This window comes from Plecotus auritus (assembly GCF_963455305.1).
Source record: "Plecotus auritus genome assembly, chromosome: 3".
NCBI lineage: Eukaryota > Metazoa > Chordata > Mammalia > Chiroptera > Vespertilionidae > Plecotus > Plecotus auritus.
The window spans coordinates 225,858,149-225,883,953 of NC_137772.1; the positions used below are offsets into that span (position 1 = coordinate 225,858,149).

A 25,805-nucleotide genomic window follows, 5' to 3' on the forward strand; every position below is an offset into this window, starting at 1 on the left:
GGGGTCCCGGTCCCCCCCAGGCCAGGCATGGAGAAAGGAGATGCTGTGGCAGAGTCACTGGTCAGGGGGCGGGGCCTGGCCTGGCCTTCAGTGGGGGGCACCCGAAGCCGGGATGTCGGTGTCCCGTGAGCCTGGAGGCGCCCTTACCTACTCGGAGCTCTTGCCCGAAGACCGTCTTCTCCCCGAGGGCGGAGCAGTTCCAGCGCCCGAAGCGGAACTGGTACTGGCACTCATTGATGCCCATCTGCGCCCCCTCCCCGATCACAATGATGGCATCGGGCCGGCTCTGGCAGATGGCGCGCTGCCGCGGGGCCAAACCGGGGATCTTGTTGCAGATGATGTTGGCTCCGAGGGCCACGACGGACGACAGCGCTCTGCGGGCGGGGAGAGGACAGGGCGAGTGAGCTGGCGGCAGGGCCGTCCCCAGGGGCCACGTTCCACTGACACGCACCCCTGCCCGCTCAACCGCCCAACCGCAGGGACCAGGACATGGCAGAACACGCCATCCCGAGCCCCAGGAACCCAGAGGCGCACGGACAGGGAGCCCCGTGGCTCGCCGTGCCCCTGAACACTTGGGCTCTGCACCCATCCCCTCGGGTCTGCACACCGCTGCCCAGCAGCGCGCCCCCACTCCCGGCCTGGTCCCCGCGTTCCTGGGCCAGGCCGGCTGCTGAGGGAGCCCCGGCTGGGAGCCCAGCCGCCGCCTCCTGGCTCCAGCCGCAGCCCGTGCGTGACCTTGGTAAGGCACTCTGCCTCTCTGAGCCTCAGTTTTCAGGTCCAGGAAATGGGGGTATAACACACCTGTTCCCTGGTCACCACCTCCACCACCCCGGCTCGGGCAGGAGAAGGGTGGAAGGCTGCACAGGGGGGGGACAGCTGCGGCCATTACTCCCTCGTTTCCGGGTGGCGGGGTGCCCTCAGAGAAGGAAACAGGCGCCGACACGAATTGAGCGCCTACTAGGTGCTGGGCGGGGGCAGCGTATGCTCAGAACTCAGAGTAGTCCCCTGAGGGCGCCCTGGCAAATTCTCCCGGCGTCCTCCGGGAGCTGGGCCGAGACAGGAGGGCACCTGTCAGGCGCAGGCCCCTGACTCGAGCTGTTACCCGCGTGACTGTTTGTTTGACGAAGTGAAAGTCCCATAATATAAAGTTAAACATTTTAACGTTCAGCACGTTCACCGTGTTGTGCAACCACCACCGTTCCCCGACGTGGCCACCCAGCCCTGAGCCGGCACGCCCGCCCCTCCTCCCAGCCCCGACGCGCCCCGTTCCCTCGGCTCTGCCCGTGCGGTCGGACGCCTGGAGGGACGGACGCACATGACCTGTGGCCTGAGGCTGGCTCCTGTGACGGAGCGCTATGTTCTCAAGGGTCGTGACGTGGTAGCCGGTGTGAGTGTTTCGGTCCTTTCTAAGGCACAAGAACACCCCACCGTCTGGAGAGACCACCTCTGTCCCTCCGTTTAGCACCTCTGGGCGTCCCCGCCTTCCACCGCCGGGGTAGGGCTGCTGCGGACGGACGTGAGGGCCGGCTGTTTGTGCGAGCCCCCGTTTTCTGTTCTTTGGGGCTCACGCCCAGGAGTGGAATTGCTGGGTCATCCGGGAGCGTTTTGGGGAACCACCCAGCTGTTGTCCAAAGCTGCGCCCGGAGGAGAAGGGACAGCCGCTGTGGGGGGGGGGGGAGGGGCGTGGCTTCCGCAGAGGCGACAGCTGGTTTCAGATGGCTGCTTAGCGAGGCTGAAGGGTGGGGGTGGGAGTGGGGGCGCCCCGGGGGCCCCCAAAGCGGATGCCCACGGCCCTGTCCTCTGCCACTGCCTGTGGCCCTTTCCTGAGAGACAGCCAGTGTTCTTCCAGGGCGGCCGGGCACCCACAGCTGCCTGGGAAAGTCCCCGTGTGGCCCGAGCCCACAGCACGTGCTGGGACCCGGAGCCAGACCGACACCCAATCCCCACAGCCCGCCCGGCCCACCCGCTAATCTGGCCCAGACCCCCCCGGGTCTCCCACGGGCACAATGGGCAGAGAGCGGGCGGCTGGCGTGGAGGAAGCGCCGCTGGGCGGCGAGGCTGGGAGGCGGCTGGAATCCGGGGAATTCTCCCAGAGTAATTGTAGAGCCTCCGAAAACCGACCCTGGGAACTGAGATGGATGGGAACCCTGCCGGACAGCAGCCTCCAGGCCACAGGTCGGCCGCCGCGGGTCCGGACGTAGCCCGCTGCCCTGCCCGCTCCCGCCGCCCCCAGCATGCCAGGCTGCGGGGCCCAGCGCGGAGAAGAACGCCCGCAGAGGCAGGCGCTGGGGCAGCCGGTCTGCCTGGGGGACTCCCGTGGGACCCGGTGGGTGCTCGGGGGTGAGACGGATCGCGGCAGCCCTGGTCTTCCGCCTCCAGGCAGCCCACCCCGGCCTGCTGCCACCAACGCCCACACCAACCACGCACTCCGGGCGCACAGCCCAGCCACAGCGCCGGGCTCCGCTGCCTGGGATCGGGGTCTGCTGGGACCTGGCCCCGGGGACCCACCCCCGACGCCGGTGCTGGTGCTGGCCCGCGGCCGGTGCCACGCTCGCTGCCTTTCTCTCTGGCAGAGACTACTTCCCTTCCAGGCCCACGTGCAAGGCCCACGGGGTGCACCCCCTCCGGCCCGGGCACAGGACTCACACAGGGGCGCGTGTCTCACCCCAGCTTCCCCACCACGAGGGCGGGTCCGGTCCCAGCTGCACCCGGGGCCTCAGGCTGCCCTGAGTCGCTGCCCACGAGTGTTTGTGAAACGGGTGGGTGGGTGGGTAAATACTCAAAGATTCCGTCTAAAAGCGCTGCCACACCTCAGCAACACAGGGACCGTCCAGTTTGGAAACGGGCGAAGGTCGGGAAGGGAATGTCCCCACAACGGTGGCCCAGTGGCCAGCAAGCAGGTGGGAGGCCGCCAGCACGGCGCCCATTAGCAACACGCACGTCAGCCCTGACCGGTGTGGCTCAGTGGACAGAGCGTCGGCCTGCGGACTGAAGGGTCCCGGGTTCGATTCCGGTCAAGGGCATGTACCTTGGTTGCGGGCACATCCCCAGTAGGAGGTGTGCAGGAGGCAGCTGATCAATGTTTCTCTCTCATCGATGTTTCTGACTCTCTATCCCTCTCCCAAAAAAATCAATAAAATATATCTTTTAAAAAAAAGAAAACGTACGTCAGAGCCGCAGCCAGCGCCACAGGGCACCTGCCGGCGTGGCCTTGCTCAACACGACGGGAAACCGGTGCTGGCGCGGGCGTGGCGACCCCGGGACCCTCACGCATCGCTAGTGGGAGCGTGAGACGGTGAGACCCAGGCCCTCGACTCCACGCCGCGGGGCGCAGCCACAGAGCGGAGGGCCGGTGTTCCAGCGGAACCGTGAGCCCGTTCACAGCGGCGACTCCCAACAGCCCAGAGGCGGGACCGACCCCCGTGTCCGTCGTCATACGAATGAATAAACAGAATGTGGCCCTGGCCGGTATGGCTCAGTGGATAGAGCATCGGCCTGCAGACCGAAGGATCCGGGTTCGGTTCCAGTCAAGGGCACGTCCCTCAGTTGCAGACTCCTCCCCGGCCCGGGACCCTGGTCAGGACGCGTGCAGGAGGCAACCCGTCGCTGTGTCTCTCTCACGTCGATGTTCCTCTCTGTCTCTCCCTCTCTCGCCCACTCTCCCTAAAATCGGTGGAAACATAGCCTCGGGGGAGAATGAAACGCACAAACAGAACGTGGCCTGCCGAGCCGTGGGACGGGATGCTACTCGGCCACGAAAAGGAAGGGGTGCCGACACACGCCATGTGGACACGCCACGGAAACGTCATGCTCCGTGGGCGGAGCTGGGCCCGGAAGGCCACGTTCTGTAGGTTCCGTCTGCGTGAGACGCCGGGCGAGGTAAACCCACAGGCACAGCGGAGGACCCGTGGCTGCCAGGGGTGTGGCTCCCACCTGGTGTCACGAGAGACGTTCCGGAACGAGACGGAGACATGGCTGCACAACACGGAGGACACGCCGGGCGCGCCTGGACTGTTCCCTCTCAGACTGCGAAAGAGGCCCATTTTATGTAACATGTCTGTGACCACACCTTTAAAAACTCCATCTGTACATGGATTTCCACACCCGGCCGCCGTGGGACTGGGGGGCGGAGACTAGAGGGGCCTTGCCCATGTGGCGCCCCACTTGTACCCACTGCATGCCTCCCCGGGGCATGGAGGGCTGGTGGGGAGGGGATGGGAGCCCCCAGGCACCCCCCAGCCAGTGCTAGGTTACGGGTGAAATATAGGCACCGCACCCAGCCGGCCTGGCTCCGTGGTTGAGCATCCACCTAGGAACCAGGAGGTCACGGTTCCATTCCCGGTCAGGGCACAGGCCTGGGTTGTGGGCTCCATCCCCGGTGTGGGGTGTGCAGGAGGCAGCCGATCGATGATTTTCTCTCATCGTTGATGATTCTCTCTCTCTCCCTTTCCCTTCCTCTCTGAAATCAATACAAATAGATTTAAATATGTATATATACTGGTGTATATATACACATATAGGTACCGCTCAAGAGTCACAGGAGCATGAATAATCAGATATGACTGGTACCTCAAAAATAACTTCAAAACAGTCTTCCTTAGACTGTGGGGTTTCGTCGCCAACCATCTTAGATTCTCCTGCTCTGAGCCTCGGGCCGCTCCTGGCAGGGGGAGCCCTGCCATCCCCACATCACGGGGTGCGGCCTGGAGCTGAGAGAGGCCAGGGGACCCGCCGAGGCCACACAGCCAGGCCGAGAGCCGCCTCCGCTGCCAGAAGCCAGGTGGCCACAGTGCTGTGGCACCAAGCACCGCACGTAGTAGGTGCCTTAGAAACATGAGAGGTCGGTCAGGAGTGGAAGCCCCGCCCCCTTTCCAGCTCAGGACAGCTGACCTCCTCCCCGGCTGGAGTCCTCCGGTCACTCCTGAGTTCGTCCAGGGCTGTGGACACTGTCGTTGCTGGCGTTTGAGATCGGAGCCGCTGCTGGCCGCCCCGTCACCCTCTCCCCCACAGCCCCGTGTGCCCGTGGGCCGGCCACTGCCCTCGCAGGCAGGCCTGGCCCTGCCACACCCAGGACTTGCCCACACTCTTCCTTCCGCCTGGAAGGGAGGGACTGCTGATAAGGGCCCGGCTTGGCTGTCCTTAGGGAGCCATTGGCGTGGGATGGGGATAAAAATACATCATCACCAGATAACTGGTTCCCGGGAGGAGGCGGGCGGACGCAGGCGCCTCCTGGGGTAACTGGCCTCTGGGTGAGGCCTGCTATGGCACGCTCATCACGCCGCCCGCAAGGGGACTGGCTCTCGCCCCAAAGTGGGGAGAACCTCTGGGCACCTCCGGCCTGCAGCTGCCCGCTCAGGTGCCGGGAGAGGCTGGCAAGGACATCCCGAGCGGCCGGGCACCTGGAGAGGCCAGGCAGGGGCTCCTGTTTCCGTCGCTGATGTTTCCATGGAAAATTCTGCTCTGGGCTCATCCCCTGCACGGCTCCGGGGCCTCGGGACACGGGAGGGGACGCGGCTGAACGTCGGGAAACGTCCCTCGCCCCTGGCCAGGGCCAGTCGGAGAAGGGGTTTGGGGACTGGGGACAGGACTCCAGTCTCAGGCCGGAGGCGGTGAGGCCAGCAGAGGGCATGGCCCGGCTTCATGCGAGGAGGGGACAACAAGAAGGAAGAAAGATCAGCCAGAGCGTCCCCAGGGGATGAGGCGGGCCCAGTGGGGGAGGGGGGCCACGCCAGGTGACAGGTCGGTGCAGAGGTGGCCGGCAGGGGCGTCTCCGCCACGGCATTGGCAGGCCCCGCCTCCCCACCTGGCAGCCGGGGGCCAGCGTGGCTGGAGACCTGGCTCTGCCTCTTCTGAGCTGTGAGGCCCCAGGCAAGTTCCTTAACCTCTGTGCCTCAGCTTCCACACCCGTGAGACGGAGTAAACGCGGGCCTGCTACCTCACATGGCTGTTGCTGGACACGATTCGAAGGACCCAGCACTTTGTAGCTGGCCTGTGGCCAGAGGGCACCAGTGAGGCCTGCATTCGCCCTCGGGGCCTGAGCCAGGGCCCTGTTGCTGACGGTCATTCCTTGAGCCACTGTGGGGACCGGAGAGCGTCCATCGGGGGCACTGACGCCTCCCCCGGCAGCTCTGGAGCCAGCGGGGCCCACGTCACGTTGCGCCCACCAGGCGGGACCAGCTCCTGACCCGCATCTCGCTCCGGATGGAGTCCACACCCCAGGAGCTGCGCTCTACGTCACCACAGCCACGCATGCCTGTCCAGCACAAGCCGGGAGCCGCCCTGCAGGGTCACCCAGGAGAAGGACAGACACCCTGTGACAGGTTCACACCGCACTGACACATCCACGTGAGTGACACGTGTCCACGTGGGAGACCCTCCCAGACACGCTGAGCCGAAGGAGCCAGGCGGGACAGGCTGCAGAGCGGGGCCCAGCTCCCCTCCAGACAGCAGTCAGACTGGGGTCCCCGTGGGTGGGAGGCACCCCTGGGAGGGGCCGGAGCCTGCTGAGTTCCGGAACGTTCTCCGTCCCCACTGGTCATGGTCACACAGGTGCCCACGGAAGGAAGCACGCGCCCCACTGTCCTCTCGCGACCTCTGCACCCACCTCAGGTAGGCTGCACCTCAACCAGGTCAAGGCTGCAGCACGCAGGCACAGGCCGGCGAACGCGGGAAGATGGGGCGCCAGGGTTTCTTACAAACACGCGTTCGAAAGACGACATGACCGCTAAAGACCATCGCCCCGTGCCTCCTCTGTGTGTGCTGGCCTTGGGGTTCCCCGCAGGAGTGCAACCCGAACCCAGGCTCTCAGACACCCCAGATTGAAAGGCCTCCCCAGCCCAGTCTGCTGGGGCTGCCCACCTGCCCCCCTCACCCCCGCCTGGACATCCACAGAGGTGGCCGCCCACCCCCCAGGCTCTCGGCTCTGTGAACCCCAAGTGAAGGGAACAGGCCACTTTCAGCGGCTCGGGGCCAGGAGGAGGACGGACAGCAGAGCCTGGGGTGGGGGCCCTTCACCGGTGGGGTGACAGGCTGCGCCTTGCCCAGCCCTCAGGGCCCGTGGCTGAGCTGCCCACCTGCTGGCGTCCCCTCCCCCGAGGCCGTGGCAGCGGCTGGGAGGCGACGGCTCTGGGCTCTGGCTAAGACCACCCCTGCCAAGGCCCAGCTGGGGGCTCCTCGGGCAGCGCCCCGCTCCCCCATCCTTGGCAAGAACATCCGTGCCACATCGCCGTCAGGGACCCTGAGGCCCAGAGAGGGGTCGGGTCGGGGAGCCGGCGTCTCAGCTGCCTCCAGGATCGAGCCATTCTGTGCCCCATCTCTGCAGGGGGTACCCTGACCTTATTCGGAGGTAACCACCCTCCAAGCCAGTCCCGGCAGCCGGGAGTCTAACCTGAATCCCTGGTGCTGCTCGGCACTCAGCAGCTCAAGGCAGAGTGAGCAGCCACGGAGCGCTGGAGTCTGGGCTAAGAGGAGAGGCAAGCAGCCCTGGCCAGTGTGGCTCAGTGGGTAGAGCGTCAGCCCAGGCACTGGAGGGTCGAGGGTCAAGGGCATGTAACTGGGGTGCAGGCTCGTTCCCCAGCCCAGTTGGGGTGGGTGCGGGAAGCAACCAATCGATGTCTCTTTCACACTGATGTTTCTCTCTCTCCATCCCTCCCACCCACTCACTGTCTCTAAAAATCAGTGGAAGAAATACCCTCCGGTGAGGACTGACAACAACAATAAACAGTAATAATAACAATAACAAGAGTCGTCACGAGCCCCGCACAATAGGAACCGGAGGTCCCGAGAGGCCCAGCCACCTGCCAAGTAGCTGAGAAAGGGAGCGGAGAGTGGGGGCTGGGACCACCCCTCCTGCCCAGGCTGGTCAGTGCCTCGTCACCCCGTCTCTGACCTCGAAGATAGTCCGGGGGGGCTGGGGGTCACGGGTCCATCTGGAGAGCCATGTCCCCCGCTGGTGCCTGGAAGCAGCTGGTGCCTCGGGGCCTAGCTGCATCGGGGGCCCGTCCCGGGGGTTCCTGAAGGGGGCCCCGCCTTGCACCCGGCTGGAGGAGTCCCTCAGGTCCGGGGCTGAGGAGTGGACGCTTCCTAGGCCGGCCCTGTCTCACCCCACAGTGTGCGGTGTGGGGCCCGGGGCCCTGTCTCACCCCACAGTGTGCGGTGCGGGGCACGGGGCCCTGTCTCACCCCACAGTGTGCGGTGTGGGGCCCGGGGCCCTGTCTCACCCCCATGGTGTGCGGTGTGGGGCACGGGGCCCTGTCTCACCCCACAGTGTGTGGTGTGGGGTACGGGGCCCTGTCTCACCCCACAGTGTGTGGTGTGGGGTACGGGGCCCTGTCTCACCCCCATGGTGTGCGGTGTGGGGTATGGGGCCCTGTCTCACCCCCATGGTGTGCGGTGCGGGGCACGGGGCCCTGTCTCACCCCCATGGTGTGCGGTGTGGGGCCCGGGGCCCTGTCTCACCCCACAGTGTGTGGTGTGGGGTATGGGGCCCTGTCTCACCCCACAGTGTGCGGTGTGGGGCACGGGGCCCTGTCTCACCCCACAGTGTGCGGTGTGGGGCACGGGGCCCTGTCTCACCCCACAGTGTGCGGTGTGGGGTACGGGGCCCTGTCTCACCCCACAGTGTGCGGTGCGGGGTACGGGGCCCTGTCTCACCCCACAGTGTGCGGTGTGGGGCCCGGGGCCCTGTCTCACCCCACAGTGTGCGGTGTGGGGCATGGGGCCCTGTCTCACCCCACAGTGTGCGGTGTGGGGCCCGGGGCCCTGTCTCACCCCACAGTGTGCGGTGCGGGGCCCGGGGCCCTGTCTCACCCCACAGTGTGCGGTGCGGGGCACGGGGCCCTGTCTCACCCCACAGTGTGCGGTGCGGGGCACGGGGCCCTGTCTCACCCCACAGTGTGCGGTGTGGGGCCCGGGGCCCTGTCTCACCCCACAGTGTGCGGTGCGGGGCACGGGGCCCTGTCTCACCCCACAGTGTGCGGTGCGGGGCACGGGGCCCTGTCTCACCCCACAGTGTGCGGTGCGGGGCACGGGGCCCTGTCTCACCCCACAGTGTGCGGTGCGGGGCACGGGGCCCTGTCTCACCCCACAGTGTGCGGTGCGGGGCACGGGGCCCTGTCTCACCCCACAGTGTGCGGTGCGGGGCACGGGGCCCTGTCTCACCCCACAGTGTGCGGTGTGGGGCCCGGGGCCCTGTCTCACCCCACAGTGTGCGGTGCGGGGCCCGGGGCCCTGTCTCACCCCACAGTGTGCGGTGTGGGGTATGGGGCCCTGTCTCACCCCACAGTGTGCGGTGTGGGGCCCGGGGCCCTGTCTCACCCCACAGTGTGCGGTGTGGGGTATGGGGCCCTGTCTCACCCCACAGTGTGCGGTGTGGGGCCCGGGGCCCTGTCTCACCCCACAGTGTGCGGTGCGGGGCATGGGGCCCTGTCTCACCCCCATGGTGTGCAGTGCGGGGCACGGGGCCCTGTCTCACCCCCATGGTGTGCGGTGTGGGGTACGGGGCCCTGTCTCACCCCCATGGTGTGCGGTGCGGGGCACGGGGCCCTGTCTCACCCCCATGGTGTGCGGTGTGGGGCCCGGGTCCTCCTGGAAAAACGGAATGCATGGCGGACAGACGGGCCCAGGAGCAGAACGAGGCGACACCTCAGCCCCATCTGCTGGGGAGCCGCTGGGGACGCTCCGGGGTCGCTCGGGGAGCAGGACGGCCAGCGAGGCCACCTCAGGGGGACGCGCCGGGCGGGCAGGTGGCTGCGGTGGCCCTCGGCCGCCCCACCCTCACTGCGGTCACTAAAAAGCCGCTTTTAGCCCCGCTTCCAGCTGCGGGCGGTGAGCAGGTGACCGGGCCCCGGGGAAAGGCCGCCCAGGTGGCCTTGGGGGCACTGACCGTTGAGCACTGGTCCCAGCACCGCCAGGGCGGGGACAGGCTGTGCCGTTCTGTACAAAGCCAGAGGGGGGAGGTGCCCCTGCCAGCGGGACCCGTGACAGGAGCCTCCCGGGCCCGGAGCTACGGGCCCCTCTGCAGAGCCTTAAACCCACGGCCCCAGACGGGCCGCCGTGCCGCCAGGAGGCCGCAGAGCCGGCACCTCCGCCACAGACAGCCCGGGACAGAGCTGACACGGGCGGCCCTCCTGCCCGCGCCCTCTGCCCTCTCTCTGGACTGAGCACCAGCTCCTGTGGCCCCCAGTGCCCCCTCCCCTGAACCAACCACAGGACGGCGGTGGGGGGGGGGGGGGGCGGTCCTGAGGCCAGGGCCAGGCAGCACCCCGAGGGGTCGGAGGTTCCCATTCTTCCTGGAGCCTGACCTCGAGGCACCCTCTGGGCCTCAACACCCCACCAGGGGTGGGCAAACTTTTTGACTCGGGGCCACAATGGGTTCTTAAGCTGGACCGGAGGGCCGGAACAAAAGCATGGATGGAGTGTTTGTGTGAACTAATATAAATTCAAAGTAAAGGAGCAGAGGGGAGAGCAAGAGAACCGGATAGAACAGCCGGATCCGGCCCGCGGGCCGTAGTTTTTTCAAGGCTGCCCCAGACCCTTCCCCTGGACTGGGAGGGGCCCCTGGGCACCTGCCCCGTCCCTCCTCCCCATCCCCAGGGGCAGCCCCCCAGCCCCCCTGCCCTCTGGGGCCGCCCCGCCCACGCCCAGCCCGCCCTCCCCACCCCAGCAGGACAGTGGCCTGGGGCCATGGGCGTCAGCCAGGCTGGCCGCAGCACACGCCTTATCGCTCCCTCCTGCCCACAGCGCTGGCGGCAGATCTGCGGGGTTCCCAGGCTGACTGATGGCTGACTCTCCCCCAGGGACCCTCCTTGGAGGCTCTGCGGCGAAGGGCCCCGTGCTGGACCCCCTCGCGCTTCTCCGCACACCCCTTGGGGCAGGGCTGCCACCCACTTGCCGTGGGCTCCCCAGGTCAGGGATCCCCCCATGGCCCAGCACCCAGCTGGGCTCCGAGCCGGCCTTGGACGTGAGCCCCACCCCAGCCCCAGCTGCTTGAGAGAGGGGGGCACGCTGGCCAAGCTGGGCCCCAGCCCCAGCCTCCTTCCGGCCCCCACCCCTGGCGCCGGCCGCTGCCCGCTGCCCCCGCTCCTCCAGCCCACGCTCTGCCCCGGGAGCCGTGCAATCCTTCCTTCTGGGCATCCTCGGGCGAAATATTTGAGGAATGTTCTAATTATCTGCCATCAGCCAGGGAGGCGAGCGGTCCACTCGTCCAGGAAGTGCTCGCAATACCTGAGGCGCACCCCCCACCCCGCGGCCACTTCCTGCCGCGCCCGCAGGTGCAGGGCTGCCAGTGCTTCCAGCCGCGGGGGGCCCGCCAGGGCCTCGGGGTCCCGCCTGCCACGTGGGGAGAGCATGTCTCCCAGGTCTGGGTCATGCAGCAGACCCCCAGCCCCCGTCACAGAGTCAGAGCCAGAGAGGGCACGGTTTTGGGGGGGGGCGGTCCCCGCAGCCTCCTCTGCGGAATGAGTGGGAGAGAAGGGTACAGAAGGGGTCGGAGCCGAGGGCCCGGGGCGCTCACACCCGTCCTGTGTCTGGACCTCTGCGTGCTCTCCTGGCCGCTCAAGGCCCAGCTCTGTGGGGCGCGGGCGCAGGGACACCCCAGAGGTTGGGAAGGCCCCACGAGGCTGTTCCGAGCAAGCCTCCGTTTCCTCATCTGATAACAGGGACCCATCAGCCCTCTTTCGGCAAAGGGCGTCTCCCTTCACCGGCCTGGGCCCTGCAGGGGGTCAGGGGGACGTGAGTATGGACAGCAGGCCTGGCCGCAGCCCACCCCGGCCATCGGCCTGTCCCCTCACCTGCCCAGGCCCAGGCCTCACTTTTGGGGGAGGAACCGGCCAGAAGGCCCACCGTGCTGAGTGGCATCCCCACCGGTCTCCCCTCCTCCCCCCGCCCGCCTCCAGGTGAGGAAACTGAGGCTTAGGGCAACCCAGCCACGGGCATCGGGGTGCTGGGCAGGGACGAGGGTGTCCCTGGAGGAGGCACAGAGAGGCCTGGAGGCGGGAAGAGGTGCCGCTGGGCAAGGCGGCCACCCCTCTGCCCCTGCCGGCCCCTCCGGGCCTCAGTTTCCCACCTGCATGGTGAGCGGCTGAGGCCACCATCTGCGTACCGAGCCGTATTCTACCGTCTGGCCTAGGATCCTGCGTTCCTTCTGCTCTGCCGCCGACTCTCGCTGGCCCCTCCGGGCCTCAGTTTGCCCCTCTGTCCATGGGGAGAGCAGCCGCTGCCACAGGCGGGGTCTCCTGCCCGCAGGCTCCCTGGTGGCTCCGCCCGCACCACAGCCTTTCCAGGCCACTGCTCTCGCTCAGCTCAGCTCAGCTCGCTGGCTGCCCGCAGTGTTCCCGGAGAAGAGAGCGGAGCGTCCGCCCGCTCCCTCCCGCGCCCGGCGGGCAGCCGCCAGCCCGCCCTCCCCTCAGAGCTGGCATGCCTGGCCTGGCACCCTGGGACTCCGTCCTGGAGAGAACCAGGCAGGCCGGGCAAAAGCAGGGAGTGAGCAGGGGGCGTGGGCGGGGCTGAGGCGGGAGGTGGGCGAGGACAGCCAGGGGGTCCTCCACTCCCTGACAGCCCCACGGTGCTAAACCTGTGGAATCAGAACCTCACCCATCACTGCTACCCCGAGACGTTGACCCTGACCTCAGAAACTTCCGGGCCTCTGCTGGGCATCCAGGGTCCATCGTGAATGCCTGGGTTCGGGCCACGTGGACCTACCAGTCCCCCGGGACCTACCAGTCCCCCCGCGGAGGTTCCCTGCCCCCCCTCCCCCACAGCCGGGCAAAGCTCCAGGCCCGGCTTCGTGCCTCCTCCAAAAAGCCCACCTGCTCCTCTCTCCTGCCCCCCCTCCCAGCCCGGATGCTGCTGAGGACTGGGCGTCAGCAGCACCTGCCCGCAGGCCTGGCCACTCTGCCTGACCCGGGGCCGGGCCCCAGACCTTCCCCAGGCCTATCCCAGCCTTTCTCCTCGTCCCCGGGGCACAGAAGGGACTGAGGCTGCACGCTAAGCCTGAGCAGGAGTGACCCCAGCCCTGGCCCTGGCGCCCGGACCTGTGGGACGCGGGGCGCCTTGCAGGCCTGGGTGACCAGGATGCCAACCTGCAACCTCAGGACAGACTCTGGACGACACGAGGGCGGGGCAGGAGGGAAGTCCCTGGCTGCTCAGGCCGTGGTGTGAGGCGGTTTGGGGGCCAGGCCCCGCGGGCAGCAGAGCGAGGAGTCACCTCAGGAACAGAGGAAGGCGGGGCCTGCATGGCCACGAAGTGCTCAGAGCAGAGGGTGAGCCCAGCCCCCCACCACAGGCCCGGACTCCCCAACCCCCCCTCAGCTCTAGGGCCCTGCACTCTGCTCTCATCAAAGCTGGGAGCCCCCCATCCCGCCCCCCAGAACCTCCTGGCTCGGCCCCTCCCCACCGGGCTCACTTTTCAAGCAGCCACTGCCCTGGGCTCTTCCTTCTGAGGATTTCTGGGCCCCCAGGGCCCCCCCCCAGCCAACCATGTTCTCTTGGATGCCTCGAGGGGCAGGGCGCTCACTACCCCGGGAGCAGCCTGCTCCGCCCTGGGCACCGGGTGTGACCACCTGAACCACGTGGTGAGCGCTTAATGAGGCAGCACCTTGAACACCGCCCCCCCAGCCATCGCCTCCCCCCACCCCCGCCCCCGCCCCGGCGCCCCGTTGGAGGAGAGGCGCAGTATCTGGCCAAGGCCACGCAACCACCTGGCAGGGGCTCGGCCTCACAGCCAAGGGCAGGACAGCCCTGGGCCCTTCCCCGCTTCCTGCTTCCTCAGCGTTCATTCTTCCAGCGCTGGCCGCCCTCCTGCCCGCTCCCCCTGCAGGAATCTCCACCCTGGAAGGCAGGCGGGGAGGGCGAGCCGGGGTCGCTCTGGGCTCGCACTCAGCCTTGGCTGCAAACCCTGGCTCTCAGCACCTCCCTGGGAAGGGCTGGGAACCACCCCGTGGGGGCCGCACCCTGGGGGCAGGGAGCCCCCTGCAAGGCCCTCTCCTGGGGCAGAAGCTAGACAATGCAGAGGACATCCCAGCAGCCACCACACCTCGCGCCCTGCCTGGCACAGGGGCTGCTAGGGAGGAAGTAGGGAGCGAGGCCCGGTGTCCAGCCCTGTACGCCTCAGGGCTGTCGCCTGGAGTGAGGCTGTGAGAACGCTGGCATGGCAAGTTGGCAGGTTGGCAGGTCGGCAGGTCGGCAGGTCAGCAGATCGGAGAGAGGCCAGGCGGAGAGAGGCCAGGCGGAGCCCTCAGCCCAGCCCCAGCCCCAGATCCAGAGGGCAGGGTCAGCTCCTGCTTGGGGGCAACGGCCCCTCCCTGCAGCCCCCCTCCCTCTGAGCCCCGCCCAGGAGCAGCCCCTCCCCCGTCCCAGGATAAAGCTGTCCACCCTGCCCTGCTTAAAGCCTCCCCTCCCTCAGCCCCCAGGCCCAGGGCACCTGCCCCCACCACCCCGCCCTCACCTGCCCCCGCCCACCCCACTCTAACTGGCTGCTACCCAGCCCCGTCACCCAGCCCTCTGCCAGGACTTTCTCTCCAGCACTTTCTCTTTTTTTTAATTTTTTTTTTTTTATTGATGTCAGAGAGGAAGGGAGAAGGAGAGAGAGAGAAACATCAATGATGAGAGAGAATCGCGGATCGGCTGCCTCCTGCACGCCCCACACCGGGGATGGAGCCCACAACCCCGGCATGTGCCCTGACCAGGAATCGAACCGTGGCCTCCTGGTTCATAGGTGGATGCTCAACCACTGAGCCACGCCGGCGGGGCGAGCTCCTTCTTTAGGACCAGGTCAGAGGTCACCTTCCAGGAGAAGGCCTCCCTGGTCCGCCCTCAGCAGCGGGGTTAGGGGGCCTGCTGTGGGAAGGAAGGCGGCGCTGCCCAGTCCCACCTGCGCGCTCTGCCATGGCGCTCACCTGGCACGGGGGCTGCAGCGTGGCCGTTCCAGGGCCGAGCCTCCGGCAGTGGAATGCAAAGCCAGTCCCCAGTCGGGCCCGGGGGCAGGGGCAGGTAGTGGCTCTGGAGGACCCCCACACAGAGGGGTCTTTAATGCTTTACCATCGGGACAGCATGGGCCCCAGTCTCAGTTCCGACCTCGGCGCCCAGCGGTACAGCGTCTGCTCCTGGGGGGTGAGCTGAGCCGCTACCACCCTTCCAGGCCCTTCCCTCCCGGCCGGAGCAGGACCCTCAGTGCAAGGAGCACCTCTGACCCGGAGGCAGAGCGGGTGGGCAGCAGGGACAGCAGTGCATTGTGGGGGGCGGATCCGGAAAGTGAGGGGCCCATGGGGGTCATGGGGATGGGAGCCAGGGAAGGCTAAGGCTCTTCCAGACCATGGATGCCCGGGAGCTGCTTGCTGGGCGGGCGGCGGGCGGGCCCAGGTCACGGCCCAGTGACAGTGTCTGCCCCGCACAGTCCCAGACAGAGCCCTCCCGGCACCCCGAGGCCTCAGAGGCCACCTGCTGTGCCGGGCTCTGCCGCTGAGGCTATGGGGCCACCTCGGGGCTCAGCAGCCTTATCCGTGGATCGGGCCCAGCACACCGCGTGGCTACCGGCACAGAGGTCGCAGTGAGGAAGGCTGTCTTCCAGGCTCGGCCCCGCCCCAGCATCCCGCATCCCGCATCCCTCCTGCACCCACTTGCCTGCCTCCAGGGCCAGAGAGCTCACTACCTCTGTCCCAGCAGCGGGGCTGGCTGGAGCCTCAGGGTGAGGACGCCCTGGGTGGGGGCAGGACTGGGAGGGGCCTACGCCAGGGCAGCAGTTCTGTGACGGAGACGGGGAGATAGAGAAAGGGAAGAGGGAACGCACCTGTGCCCACCCCCACCCCGCCGGCCAGCCCAAGGGGAGGCCCCAGCCCGCGCCGGGGAAGGAGGACAAACGGTGGTTTTGTCCTTGGCCAGCGGGCGGCCTGCGCCACACAATGACCCTTTCATCAGGCTGAGGGAGCCTGGGCCGGGGTTTCATCTGACAAGGGAGGGCGCCCAGCCTGTCCCCTTGCTGGGGGAGTGGGGGGGAGCCCTATCCAAGCTGGACCCAGGGCCGTGAAGAATGGAGGACTCAGGGAGCCAGCCGAAGCCCCTCCACCCCCCCCCCCCCCCGGGGAGAGAGGCGGAGAGCTGAGGGGATGGGCCACAGGCTGCACCCAGAGGGCTTGCTCCCCCCCCCCACCTCCCCATCCGGCCAAGACCTCCATCTCCTCCCCTCCCCTTCGCTGCCACACCCTCTACCCAGAGCATCGGCCCAGATCCCCAGCTGGGGCTCTGGGCTCCCCACAGGCTGCTTGAGGCTCTGGGACAGGGTGGGGTGGAGGGGGTGGGGTGGGACTGGCTAGGCCTATGTCCCCATGCCCCCAGGGGAGCTCAAGGCAGAAACAATGTGTCCACCGCCTCCTCCAGCACCTCCACCGGCTGCCAGACTGCCCCTGAGGCCCCAAACCCGGGCTCCTCTCTCTGTTGGACCCCATAGGGGACACTTCCTCAAAGGCTGCTCCCCTGGGCTCTGGGTGACCTCGGAAGCAGGCCTCTCTGCTGGACTCCCGCACATGGTCTGACTCCCTCCCCTCGGCCAGGAGCTGCGACCGCCCGGGAGACAATTAGTATTGTTGTCCCTTCTAAGGTTCCCTCTCACGGTCCTGTTTAGTCTGGCAGCCCCTACCCGTCCTTCCCAACCCAGTCTTGGTGTCACCTCCTCCAGGAAGCCCTCGGAGATACCCTTGAGAGTTCATCCCTCTCCTCTGAACAAACACACTCCTAAGAGCTGGGAATAAGCCTACCTCCTGAGCGCCTACTGTGTACACAGGATGCCGCTGAGCCCATCCCCGCACTGGCTTGCTGGATTCTCACACCCATCCCGGGAGGTTTGAGTCCCCGTGGTCCCCTCTGCACAGAGGACACAGCCGAGGCTCCAGGACACCCAGGCAGGACATGGAGGAATGGGGATAGGATCCGGGTTGCCACCTGGCCCCTCGGCCTCGTAAGGACTCACGGGAAACCTGACTACAAAAGGGGCCGCCCTCCTGCGGCCTCAGCACAGCTCAGAGCCCACCGCGCCCCCAGGAAGCCTCGGGGAGCCCTCCCACGCCCGTGCGCCCTCCCCACACACAGAGGTCAAAGGGAGGCCTCTCCAGAACACACTGCGCCCCCCTAACTAGCGCTTGATGGGTCTCACATGTGACTTCTTGGGGTTCTCTCTGATTTGTACACCTGAGCTGGGGTCCCTGGGGTGCTAGGATTTTGCCAGTTCCCTGGCTCTAACCCCCTGCGTGCACACCCACCCGCTCCAGCTGCTCACGCTGTCAGAGCCTCGGGCACGTGGGCCTGACCGGAGTGTGGGAAGGAAGGTCCTCCCTCCCGAGTGGTGGACAAGGGGCCTGAGGCCCACAGCACAGCTCCTCCCGTTCGCTCCCGACAGACCAGCCAACGCCGGGGGCTGCTCCCCCCAGGGCGACCTGTCCACGCCTCCGCGGTGGCCCCGTTCTGCCCCCACACGGGCCGTGATGACACGGTGGGGGGGACCTGATTCACCCCCCCCCCCCCCGCCCCGGGTCATGCCCACAGGGCTTCTGGGCTGCGGTGGGCACCACCAAGCCACGGCGGCGGAGCCAGGAAGAGGCCAGCCCGGGCTGGGCAGTGGTGAGTGCCTCCCCCCCCCCGCATAGCCAGGTGGTCGGTGAGTAACCGCCCTGTCACTCATGACTCACTCAGCTCCCCAGAGCAGGCGGTCACCACGAGGCTGCTACCGGAAGACCTGGGGGGATCACTGCAGCCAACCCCCACATCTGGGAGAGGGCGGCCAGGGCCCAGCACAGAAAGTCAGCTTGGCCCTGGCATCAGGCCTCCACCAGGCCCCCAGAACAGCTGACCTGGCACCGCAGCATCCTCTTGGCCTGCGGCCCCCCACCTGCCCTCCCCTGGCCCTCGCTGACCCGCCAGCCCTGGGAGCTTCTCTGCCCGCAGAGAGGAGGGCGTGGCTGGCCAGAGCCGCCTCGCACAAGCTCATCTGGCCCAGCTCAGCACCAGGCATGGGGGCGGGGGGAGGGGGGGGTCAGGGCCCTTCCAGGCCAGCACACCCGTCGGACCCAATCAGCGCAGGGCCCAGGCATGCATCTGGGATTCGCTGTGCACCGACCACAGCTCAGGACAGGGAGCTGGGAGAAGAGCCAGATGAAGGGCAGGATCAGCTGTCCGCCAGTGTGCGACCCCAGCAACGGGATGCCTTCTGGAAAGTTCTCTGGAGAAGAAAGAAGCTTCTGCCCAAGGCCCTTCCTGCCCTGGGCACCCTCAGATCCCGCAGGGCCCAGCTTCCTAAGCGGTCCCTTGAGCCCAGTTCTCCCAGGACGTTGGCACTGGAGGCTCACCTGCCCGCAGGCATCAGCTCAGCCTCGTCTCTCACCACCCACACTGCCCTGCTCCCACCCATGGCATCATCGCATAAACCAGGCTGTGCCCACCCAAACGGGGCAGAGATGCCCCAGAGATGTTCCAGCCTCCTGCATCCCCCCTCCTCTCCCCCCCCCCCCCCCGCCTCCTAGGAACATCTGAACTCCTCTGCCCAGGAAAGGCGGGCTCAGCACTTTCTCCCTGGGGACTGGGACTTCAGCTCTGGCTGGGCAGGCTGCCGGGCCGGGCTGCTGAAGGCAGGGCAGGGGGCAGTGCCCACTCCAGACCCCAGTGTCGGCCCAGGAACACTCGGGAAAGCTGTTGCTGTGGGAGAATTCTGCCAACCAGGCCGGCAGCACACACCGTGGACAGAGCCCGGGTGGGCACAGATGGTGGCCACTGCAGGCCGGGATCTGGGGGCCAAACCCCAAGGAAAGCCTGGGGTCTGCGGGGGTAGACTGGCCGTCACCTGCCCCACCGCCACCAGCTCTGAGCCCCTGGCCCACCTCCTTCTGTCAGACCTCACTGCAAACCACCCCAGGAGTCAGGTCCCCACCCTGCACACCTCCCCATCACCCAGCCCCAGCCAGCTGGCTCCACAGCGGGTTCTCAGGCAGCACAGCTGCGGGTTCTCTCGATTTAAGACTGAGGTGCCGGGTACCGGGGGGCGGGAGGGGGGGTGCTGCTGACCGCCACCCCGACCTCTGAGAACCCGAGGCTGGGATCCACGGCCCGCTGGGCTGGTCCATTTCCTGGGAGTCCCGCCAGCAGGACCCTCTTCCCGAGCCTGAGTCCCCACCGCTCAGGCGGTCCCCGCCCGCCCCGCGCCCTGCCCGGGGCCGCCCGCTCCCCCCGCCCCAGGCGATGCCTCCGCAGCGGCTGCTCGCCGGGCCTGGAGCGCTCTCCGCGCCCGGACCTTGTAATTATGTCCCACAGCCCGGCAAACCGCGGCCTCGCAGCATCTGGCTGTGGTTGCGAACTTTTGTTTCAAGATGCGCGACTATTTATAGAAGGAAAACTGGTAGGATAGTAATTTCCTAGGAGCTGGAGGAGGAATTGGCTGCGTCGCTATTAAAAGGGGGTGGGGGCGCGGCCATTTATTAGAACTGCGGCCGCGTGGGGGGAGGGGTGGCGCAGGAGCGGGAAGGCGGCGGCGGCGGCCTCCTCGGGCCGCGGTAGGCGACCCCGGACGTGGCCCGCGTGTAAAGGAGGGGGAGGGGGAGGGGAGGGAGGCAGGGGCGGGAGGGAGCGCTGGCTCTGAGGTTTAATCAGTAGCATCCAGCTTAAATTCCCCCAAACGGCGGTTCCATAAATCAAACTTCTTTTTAAATCGGAGGCCAGAGCATATGCGTCCCATTAGGAACCCAGCGAAGCCACCGCTGCGCCAACGTGCCCCTCGGCTCCCTGGGCCTGGCCGGGCCCTGCCTGGAGCTGCCCGGAGCCGGAGCCGGAGCCGGGAGACCGCTGGCCCGCCCGCCCGATGCACACGCGCCCACGCTCCGCGCAGCTGCCCGCGCCGCAACACCGGGGCACACCTCGGGGAGAGCCGCACACGCACACCCTGCCCCCCCTCACCCCCAGGTGAGGAGTGGGCCAGGGATGGGCCAGGCCGCCGGCGCGGCGGAAGGCGCGAGAAGCCGCAGACTCGCAGGGCAACTTGGGTGCTCTCTGCCTGGTGGGGAGCGGCGTGCACGTGTGCGCCCATGGTCCGCGGGGGAGCGGGTGCGTGCGTGGGACTCTCTCAAATGTGGCACCACAGTGTGGGCCGCGTGGGCTGATATGGGGAGGGGGACAGCGCTGGTCCAGGACTCGGCTGGGGCGCGCAGGGCATCTCCGCCCCGCCCCAGAGCCCTCGGGCCTTCGCACCGGTGCCTGCAGCCCGGCCTTGGGAGTGAATCTGGCCTCTGGGAAGCCACCTTTTCCCTAACCCAAAGCCACAGCGTCTCCCTGGCAAAGAGCCCCTCCCCGCCCCGTCCTCCACCTCGGGGCTCAGGCCGGCCAGGCGACCCAAAGCCCCCCTACTTTTGCGCGCGCTGGGCACCGGTGCCCCGCCCAGGACCTCCCTGCCTCGTTCCCTCCCTCGGGCTCCCGCACTTCAGGCTGAGGAGGGAGTCCCCGCCCGCCCGCCCGCCCCGCGCGCCGGCACTCACAGGTAGCTGCCGCTGGACAGGAGGAGGAAGATCTGCGGGCAATAGACGGAGAGCAGCGCGCTGCGCGGCGACAGCAGCAGCATGGTGGGCCGGCGCTCCCGGCGGGCTGGGCAGGCCCCGCGGGCAGGGCGCCTGGGCCAGGGGAGGCCGGGGTCTCCGCGGCCCTCCCCGAGGTAGGGCGGCGGCGGCGGCGGCGGGCGCTAGGGACCCTGGCGTGCGGGTCCCGGCGCAGTGGTCGCCGGTGCCCCGCCGCCAGGGCTGCGCATCGCCCTGGGGCTGGAGCGCGGGGAGGGGGTGGGGCCGGCAGGGGACACCAGGAGCCTCAGCCGCCGACTGGACCTCCGTCCGTGGATCGGTCGGAACCGGCTCTGTCACTCGCTCTGCCTCACGTCTCCAAGTCTCCCGAGGCACGCAGCTGCCATTGGCCGGGCTGCCCCTACATCCGCCTCCCCGCGGGCGGGTGTTTTAAAGGGGAGGCTGACCCGAGCGCGCGGCGGGAGCCGCCCCCAGGGCTTGCCCAAACCGCCTTGGCTGGGACCCCTTCCCCGCAACTTCGGGAGCCACACAGCTCTGGCTGCGCTGGACGGTGCACCTGGGGGGAGCGCCGGGGGTGGCCGCGCGGGGGCGTTCGCTCCCCCGGGGCTGTGCTGGGCAGTGTGTGCCCGTGTGCATGTGCCTGCATGTGCCTGTGCGCCTGCAGGAGCGTGGGCGCGCCCGTGAGGCGCAGGTGTGTGCACACAGATGCACGGTGTGTGCCGCGCGCCCTTCAGGTCGGTGAGCCTGGCCGTGGGTCGCAGGCCCTCACGCTATGGCCAACCAGGCCCGGCCGGGCAGGGCTCACCTGTGCACATGCGCACTGCTGTCTGCAGGGTCGGCCTCTGAGTCTCTTCGGAGAGGCTGACCGTGGGAACGCACCCCCAACAGGTGCACAGAGCCCCCAGCTCTGGCTCCCCTCTCACTCCTTATGCTGTCTCTCGAGGGGGTGGTTGCAGAAAGAGTGGGACACACTTTCCTGAACAGTCCTTCTTCCAGTGATTTTCTTTTAAGCCCAGAAACCCAGGCTGAGTTCCACCTGCTATTGTCTGCCTCGCCTGGCTACACCTCAGTGTGTCTCTAGATGCGGTGTAGCCCCTTTAAGCACAAAGTAGGCAAAGTGATAAGAAAACAGGCCTCAGCAACATGGCGGGGGGGGGGGGGATTTGGGGAGTCCAGTCCTGCCCTCGGTCTCTCCCTCTGCGGAGACCCACCCCAGCATCAGGAGGGAGGGCTGCCTCTCCTCTTCATTCTTTGGGGTCCAGGGCTCCCAGGCCCAAGGCCAGGAAGCAGGCCTGGAGCAGGGCTGGGCTTGGGACTTCTTGACCCTGGTTCCCGGGACAGAGGGGACCCAGACTACAGTGGACCCCCCCGGCCCTGGCTTGGCCTCTTTGGGGCTGGAGCTCGGTCCCCACCTGAGAAATGGTGACTCCCCAAAGCCGACTGCTTTAGAATCGTGCAAATCCAAGGCACATCCGGCCTTGGGACCCCAATCCCAAGGGATTGAGGGCCTAGTTCTCCATCCCTGCTGGTCTGGGACCCCTCCCAGGGGCTGAGACCTGCACTGGCTGAGGGCCATGAGGGGGGGGCGGTGTACTGTGTGTGCACAGTTGTGGGCAGGCAGGCTGTGATCATGGAATAGCCCAACACATACCACCTCTCACACTCCGATTCTGAGGCCCCAGGTGCGCTATGGGAGTGAATCTGGCCCCAGGGGCCTGCAGCGGCTGTGAGGTCTCGGGCATTAACAATAAGAAATGCTGGGCCAGTGTGAGGGGACACCGCCCCCCCAATCCTACACAAAGGCCCCCAGGACTACCCTTCACAGCACCCAGGAAAGGAGGCGCTACTGTTACCCCATTTTTAAGATGAGGGCAGGTGGGCTGGGCGGTTAAAGAGCTCAGGCAAGGCCCCTGGATGAGGGGTGTGGGCACTGCCCACCCAACCTCAACCTCAATGCACAGAGCTCCCAGGTCATTTAACCCCTGAGGTGACAGGGGGGGGGCTTCTCCTCCCTCCTCCCCCCTCCGCCCCCCCCAAGATCAAGGACGGGAGGGGGAGCTGGTGGCAGGGGCTGAGCCCCCCTTGGGCCCTTAGTGGACCCCACAGTGTCTCTCTGGGTCTCCCTGCTCTCCAGGAAGGAGAGAGTGTGTGCTTTGGGGGCGCCCGGGAGGACGGTCCACTCCAGGTTCCTTGATGGGAGCGGAGGGCAGGGCCTGGGTGCACAGGCTGGGTCTCACAGGCCCCCTCTCCCCCCCCCCCCCGCCCCGCACTGGCCACCACCCAGGTCAGATGGCCAGAGCACAGTCCTATTTGCAGAGGGGCCAGGAGGCTCACAGCATGGGGGGGGGCCGGAGGCTCATGGGGGGGGGCAGCCCTGAGAGCCCAGGCTGGGCACTGGGGAGGGGGGGGTGCGGAGTGTCGCACAGAGCCCTTCCTGGGAGCGGTTCTCAGGGCTCTGGTGGGGGAAGGGGTGCTGGGAAGGTGCTCCCGTCCCAGCTCTGCCCCTTCCTCTCCTGGCCTTCCTTGCTGGGTGTCCAAACCCTTAAACACGGAGAGAGCCAGGGAGGGCGCGGCCTGGGTGCTGAGCAGCGGGCTGCGGGGGGGCCTCATTAGGGGTGCCCATTACTTTGGGGGGCACAGAAAGAGTAACTGCAGGGGCTGCTGGAGAGTCCAGAAAGCGGTCTCCCTCCCCACCCCACCCCCACCCGCACCCCTCCAGGCGCGAACTTGCACCTCCGTAAACACACAGCCCAGGAAGGAGCCCGCACGCACACCCAGGACAACACGGCGGCCAGCTTTGCGGGACCGAGGCCGGGACAGAGGGCTTCCGTCCTGCTCGCTCACCGGCCTCAGTTTCCCCAGCTGTGACGCGCCGGAGGGGCCATGGGCGAGAGGGCTCTCCGCCCGCGGCACCTGGTGGGCCCTCCCTGCGGGCTGGTCGTGGGCTTTGCCCCCGCCGGGACCCGCCTGCCTCCGGCTGCTGGCGGCGCACAGTAGGCGCGCTGGGAGCGGCGGGGCGCGGGGCCGTGGGCGCCCCCGGCGAGTGCACCGCTCCCCCCACCCCCCCCCCCCTTCGAGCGAGGCCGAGACAGATTCTGTCTAAAGGAGATCGCAGCTCAACAGGTAAGGACTCGGCTGGGTTCAGGAATGTGGAAATACGACTCGGAGCAGCTACTGCTGCGAGCGCGGCCCGCCGGGCGCCCGCCCGCCCGCCCGCCGGGCCGCTCCAGGGGGAGCGCGGCGAGAGGGGGCCGGGCCCAGGGCCCCGGGAGGGCGGGGGCGCGGAGCCCGGACCGAGCCCGAGGCGGCCCGGGCAGCCGCGCGGCCCATCCCGAGCCAGCCGGACGAGTTGTCAAGGTAATTTCAACACGTCCGGGTGATGGATAGGGACGAAGGGCCGTGGCGGGTGCACCGGCCTGCGCGCTCGCGGGCGGGGTGCGCGCCCCCCGCGCGCTGGGGCCTCCCGAACCGCCCGACGCACCCCCCGCCCCCCGCCCCGGCGCGCCCTCCGGGCGGCGAGCGCTCGGCCCGGGCTCAGCGCCCAGCGCAGCCCGGGGGAGGGAAGGCGCGTCCCACCCCCGGGGCCTGGAGCCCAAACAGGTGAAAGTACGCGCCGGGCACGCTCGCCGCTACCCGCCAGCCTGCCCGCGGCCGCCGAGCGCCTCTCTCCTCCCTCCAGCCCCGGGCTGGGCGCCCCTCGCCAGGACCCGCCGCTCAGGGGTTCGGCTGCGTCCTGGCTCGGCTTGGGCGAGGAGCCAGCACCCAGGCCAGCCCCGGATCCTGGAGAGCCGCCCGTGGCCCACGCCGGTCCCGACGTTCCCGCGAGGAGACCCTGGAGGCGGCTCCTGCGGCGGCCCGTCCCCGGCCGCGGCCCGTCCCCGGCGTTACTCACCCGAGCTTCACGTAGAGGACGCCAAAGCAGAGAAACACGTAAAAAATCCACTTGCGAAAGTTTCTGTGCATGATCCAGGGCGGGGGGCTGCGCCATAAACAGCGGCGGCGGAGGGGACGCGCGGGCGGGCGGGGATGGCAGGGGCGGGGGCCTGGCGGACCGCGCTCAGCCGGCGCTGCGGCTCCGGCGGCGGGCGAGGCGCGGGCACTGGGCGCGCGCTGCCACCATGGTGAGCCGGGGCGCCGCCGCCGCCGCCTGTGCCGGGGGAGTGACCTAGGCTCGGGGCGCAACCTCGCAGCCCGACTGAGCGACCGCGGAGCCCCACGAGCGCCGGCGGGGACCCGGGCCCGGGCCCGAGAGCGGCGGCTGGGCTGGCGCTGCCTGTCCTGGGCGCAGCCGCCTGGGGCCGTGCGCGCCTCGCCGAGCGCCTTGGCGGCCAATGTGTCCGCACTTGTCGGCCTCCCCAGGTGACTCGCGGCCCCGGCAAACGAGCTGCGAGGGAGCGAGCGCGCCCCAGGTAGGAGGATCCGCCTCCCGCCCGCCCTCCTCGCTCGCTGCGCGCTCTCTCTCCCTCGCTCCCCGTCTCTCCCCTCCCTTTTCTCCTCCCTCCCCCGTGACACACAGACGCATCCACCCCCCCACCCCCTCCCCAGGCCGGCTCCCTTCCGACTGTCCTACTGGGACTGGGCTGGGGGAGGGAGATTGGGTGCGGGGCGAGGGGGGGGGTGCACCGGGGAGGGCGCGGCTCGGAAGAGACACCTGCGCAGGGGCTGGCCGGCCTACATGGGATGGGGGTGGGGGTGGGGGCCGGAATGGACAGTACAGATCGTGGCGGCCACTCAGCCTCCAGTTTCTGGTGGAGGAGGGAGCGACCACCCAGCCATACCTTGGTTCTGGCGCTCCCCCTCCCCCAGCACCGGGGTCCTCCGGGGCCACACCCTTGGCCCGCAGCAAGGCCTCCCCGCAGACCTGGATCGGAGCTCCCCCTCCAGCACCTGTCAGCACTGCTACCTCCCCGCGGGGCCGGGAAGGGACAGACAGGCGCGGCCAGACGCAGGGGGTGGCTCGGATGACCTGCCGGAGCCCTTCTACTGAGTATTCCATGATCGAGAGGATTGGAGGACATTGGGGCACTTCCCAGACTTTGAGGGGAACTCCAGCCTCCAGGGGTCCCGGCCTCCCCTCCCCAGCACCTGACCCCTCTCGTCTTGGGACCCCCTGTGCTGGGCTGGAGAGCGGGAGGTCAGACCGGTGGGGGCCTCACACACCTGGAGCGGCCTGGCTGGGCCCGTCGGCCCTGCTTAGCTGAAACCCTCGCTGTTGGGGGTGTGGGGGTGTGGGGGTGTGGGGGTGGCAGGGACAGCGACCAGGAG

At 68.2% G+C, this 25,805-nt stretch overlaps 1 protein-coding gene across 2 annotated transcripts in view; it reads right to left on the reverse strand.

The window, feature by feature from the left end:
* WNT7B (Wnt family member 7B) overlaps positions 1–24,925 on the reverse strand; it is a 50,706-nt gene extending 25,781 nt beyond the window's left edge. Inside the window, exons 1-2 of one of the 2 annotated variants that reach the window (XM_080659448.1) lie at positions 24,433–24,925; positions 148–374 (exon numbers count right to left, since the gene is read on the reverse strand). In XM_080659448.1, the coding sequence (XP_080515574.1) occupies positions 148–374; positions 24,433–24,503 (298 nt within the window). In that variant the 5' untranslated portion in view covers positions 24,504–24,925. Of the gene's footprint in view, positions 1–147; positions 375–20,504; positions 21,026–24,432 lie in introns of those variants that run through there. The other variant, XM_080659447.1, reaches the window with a different exon arrangement.
* Between the last annotated feature and the right edge of the window lie 880 nt (positions 24,926–25,805).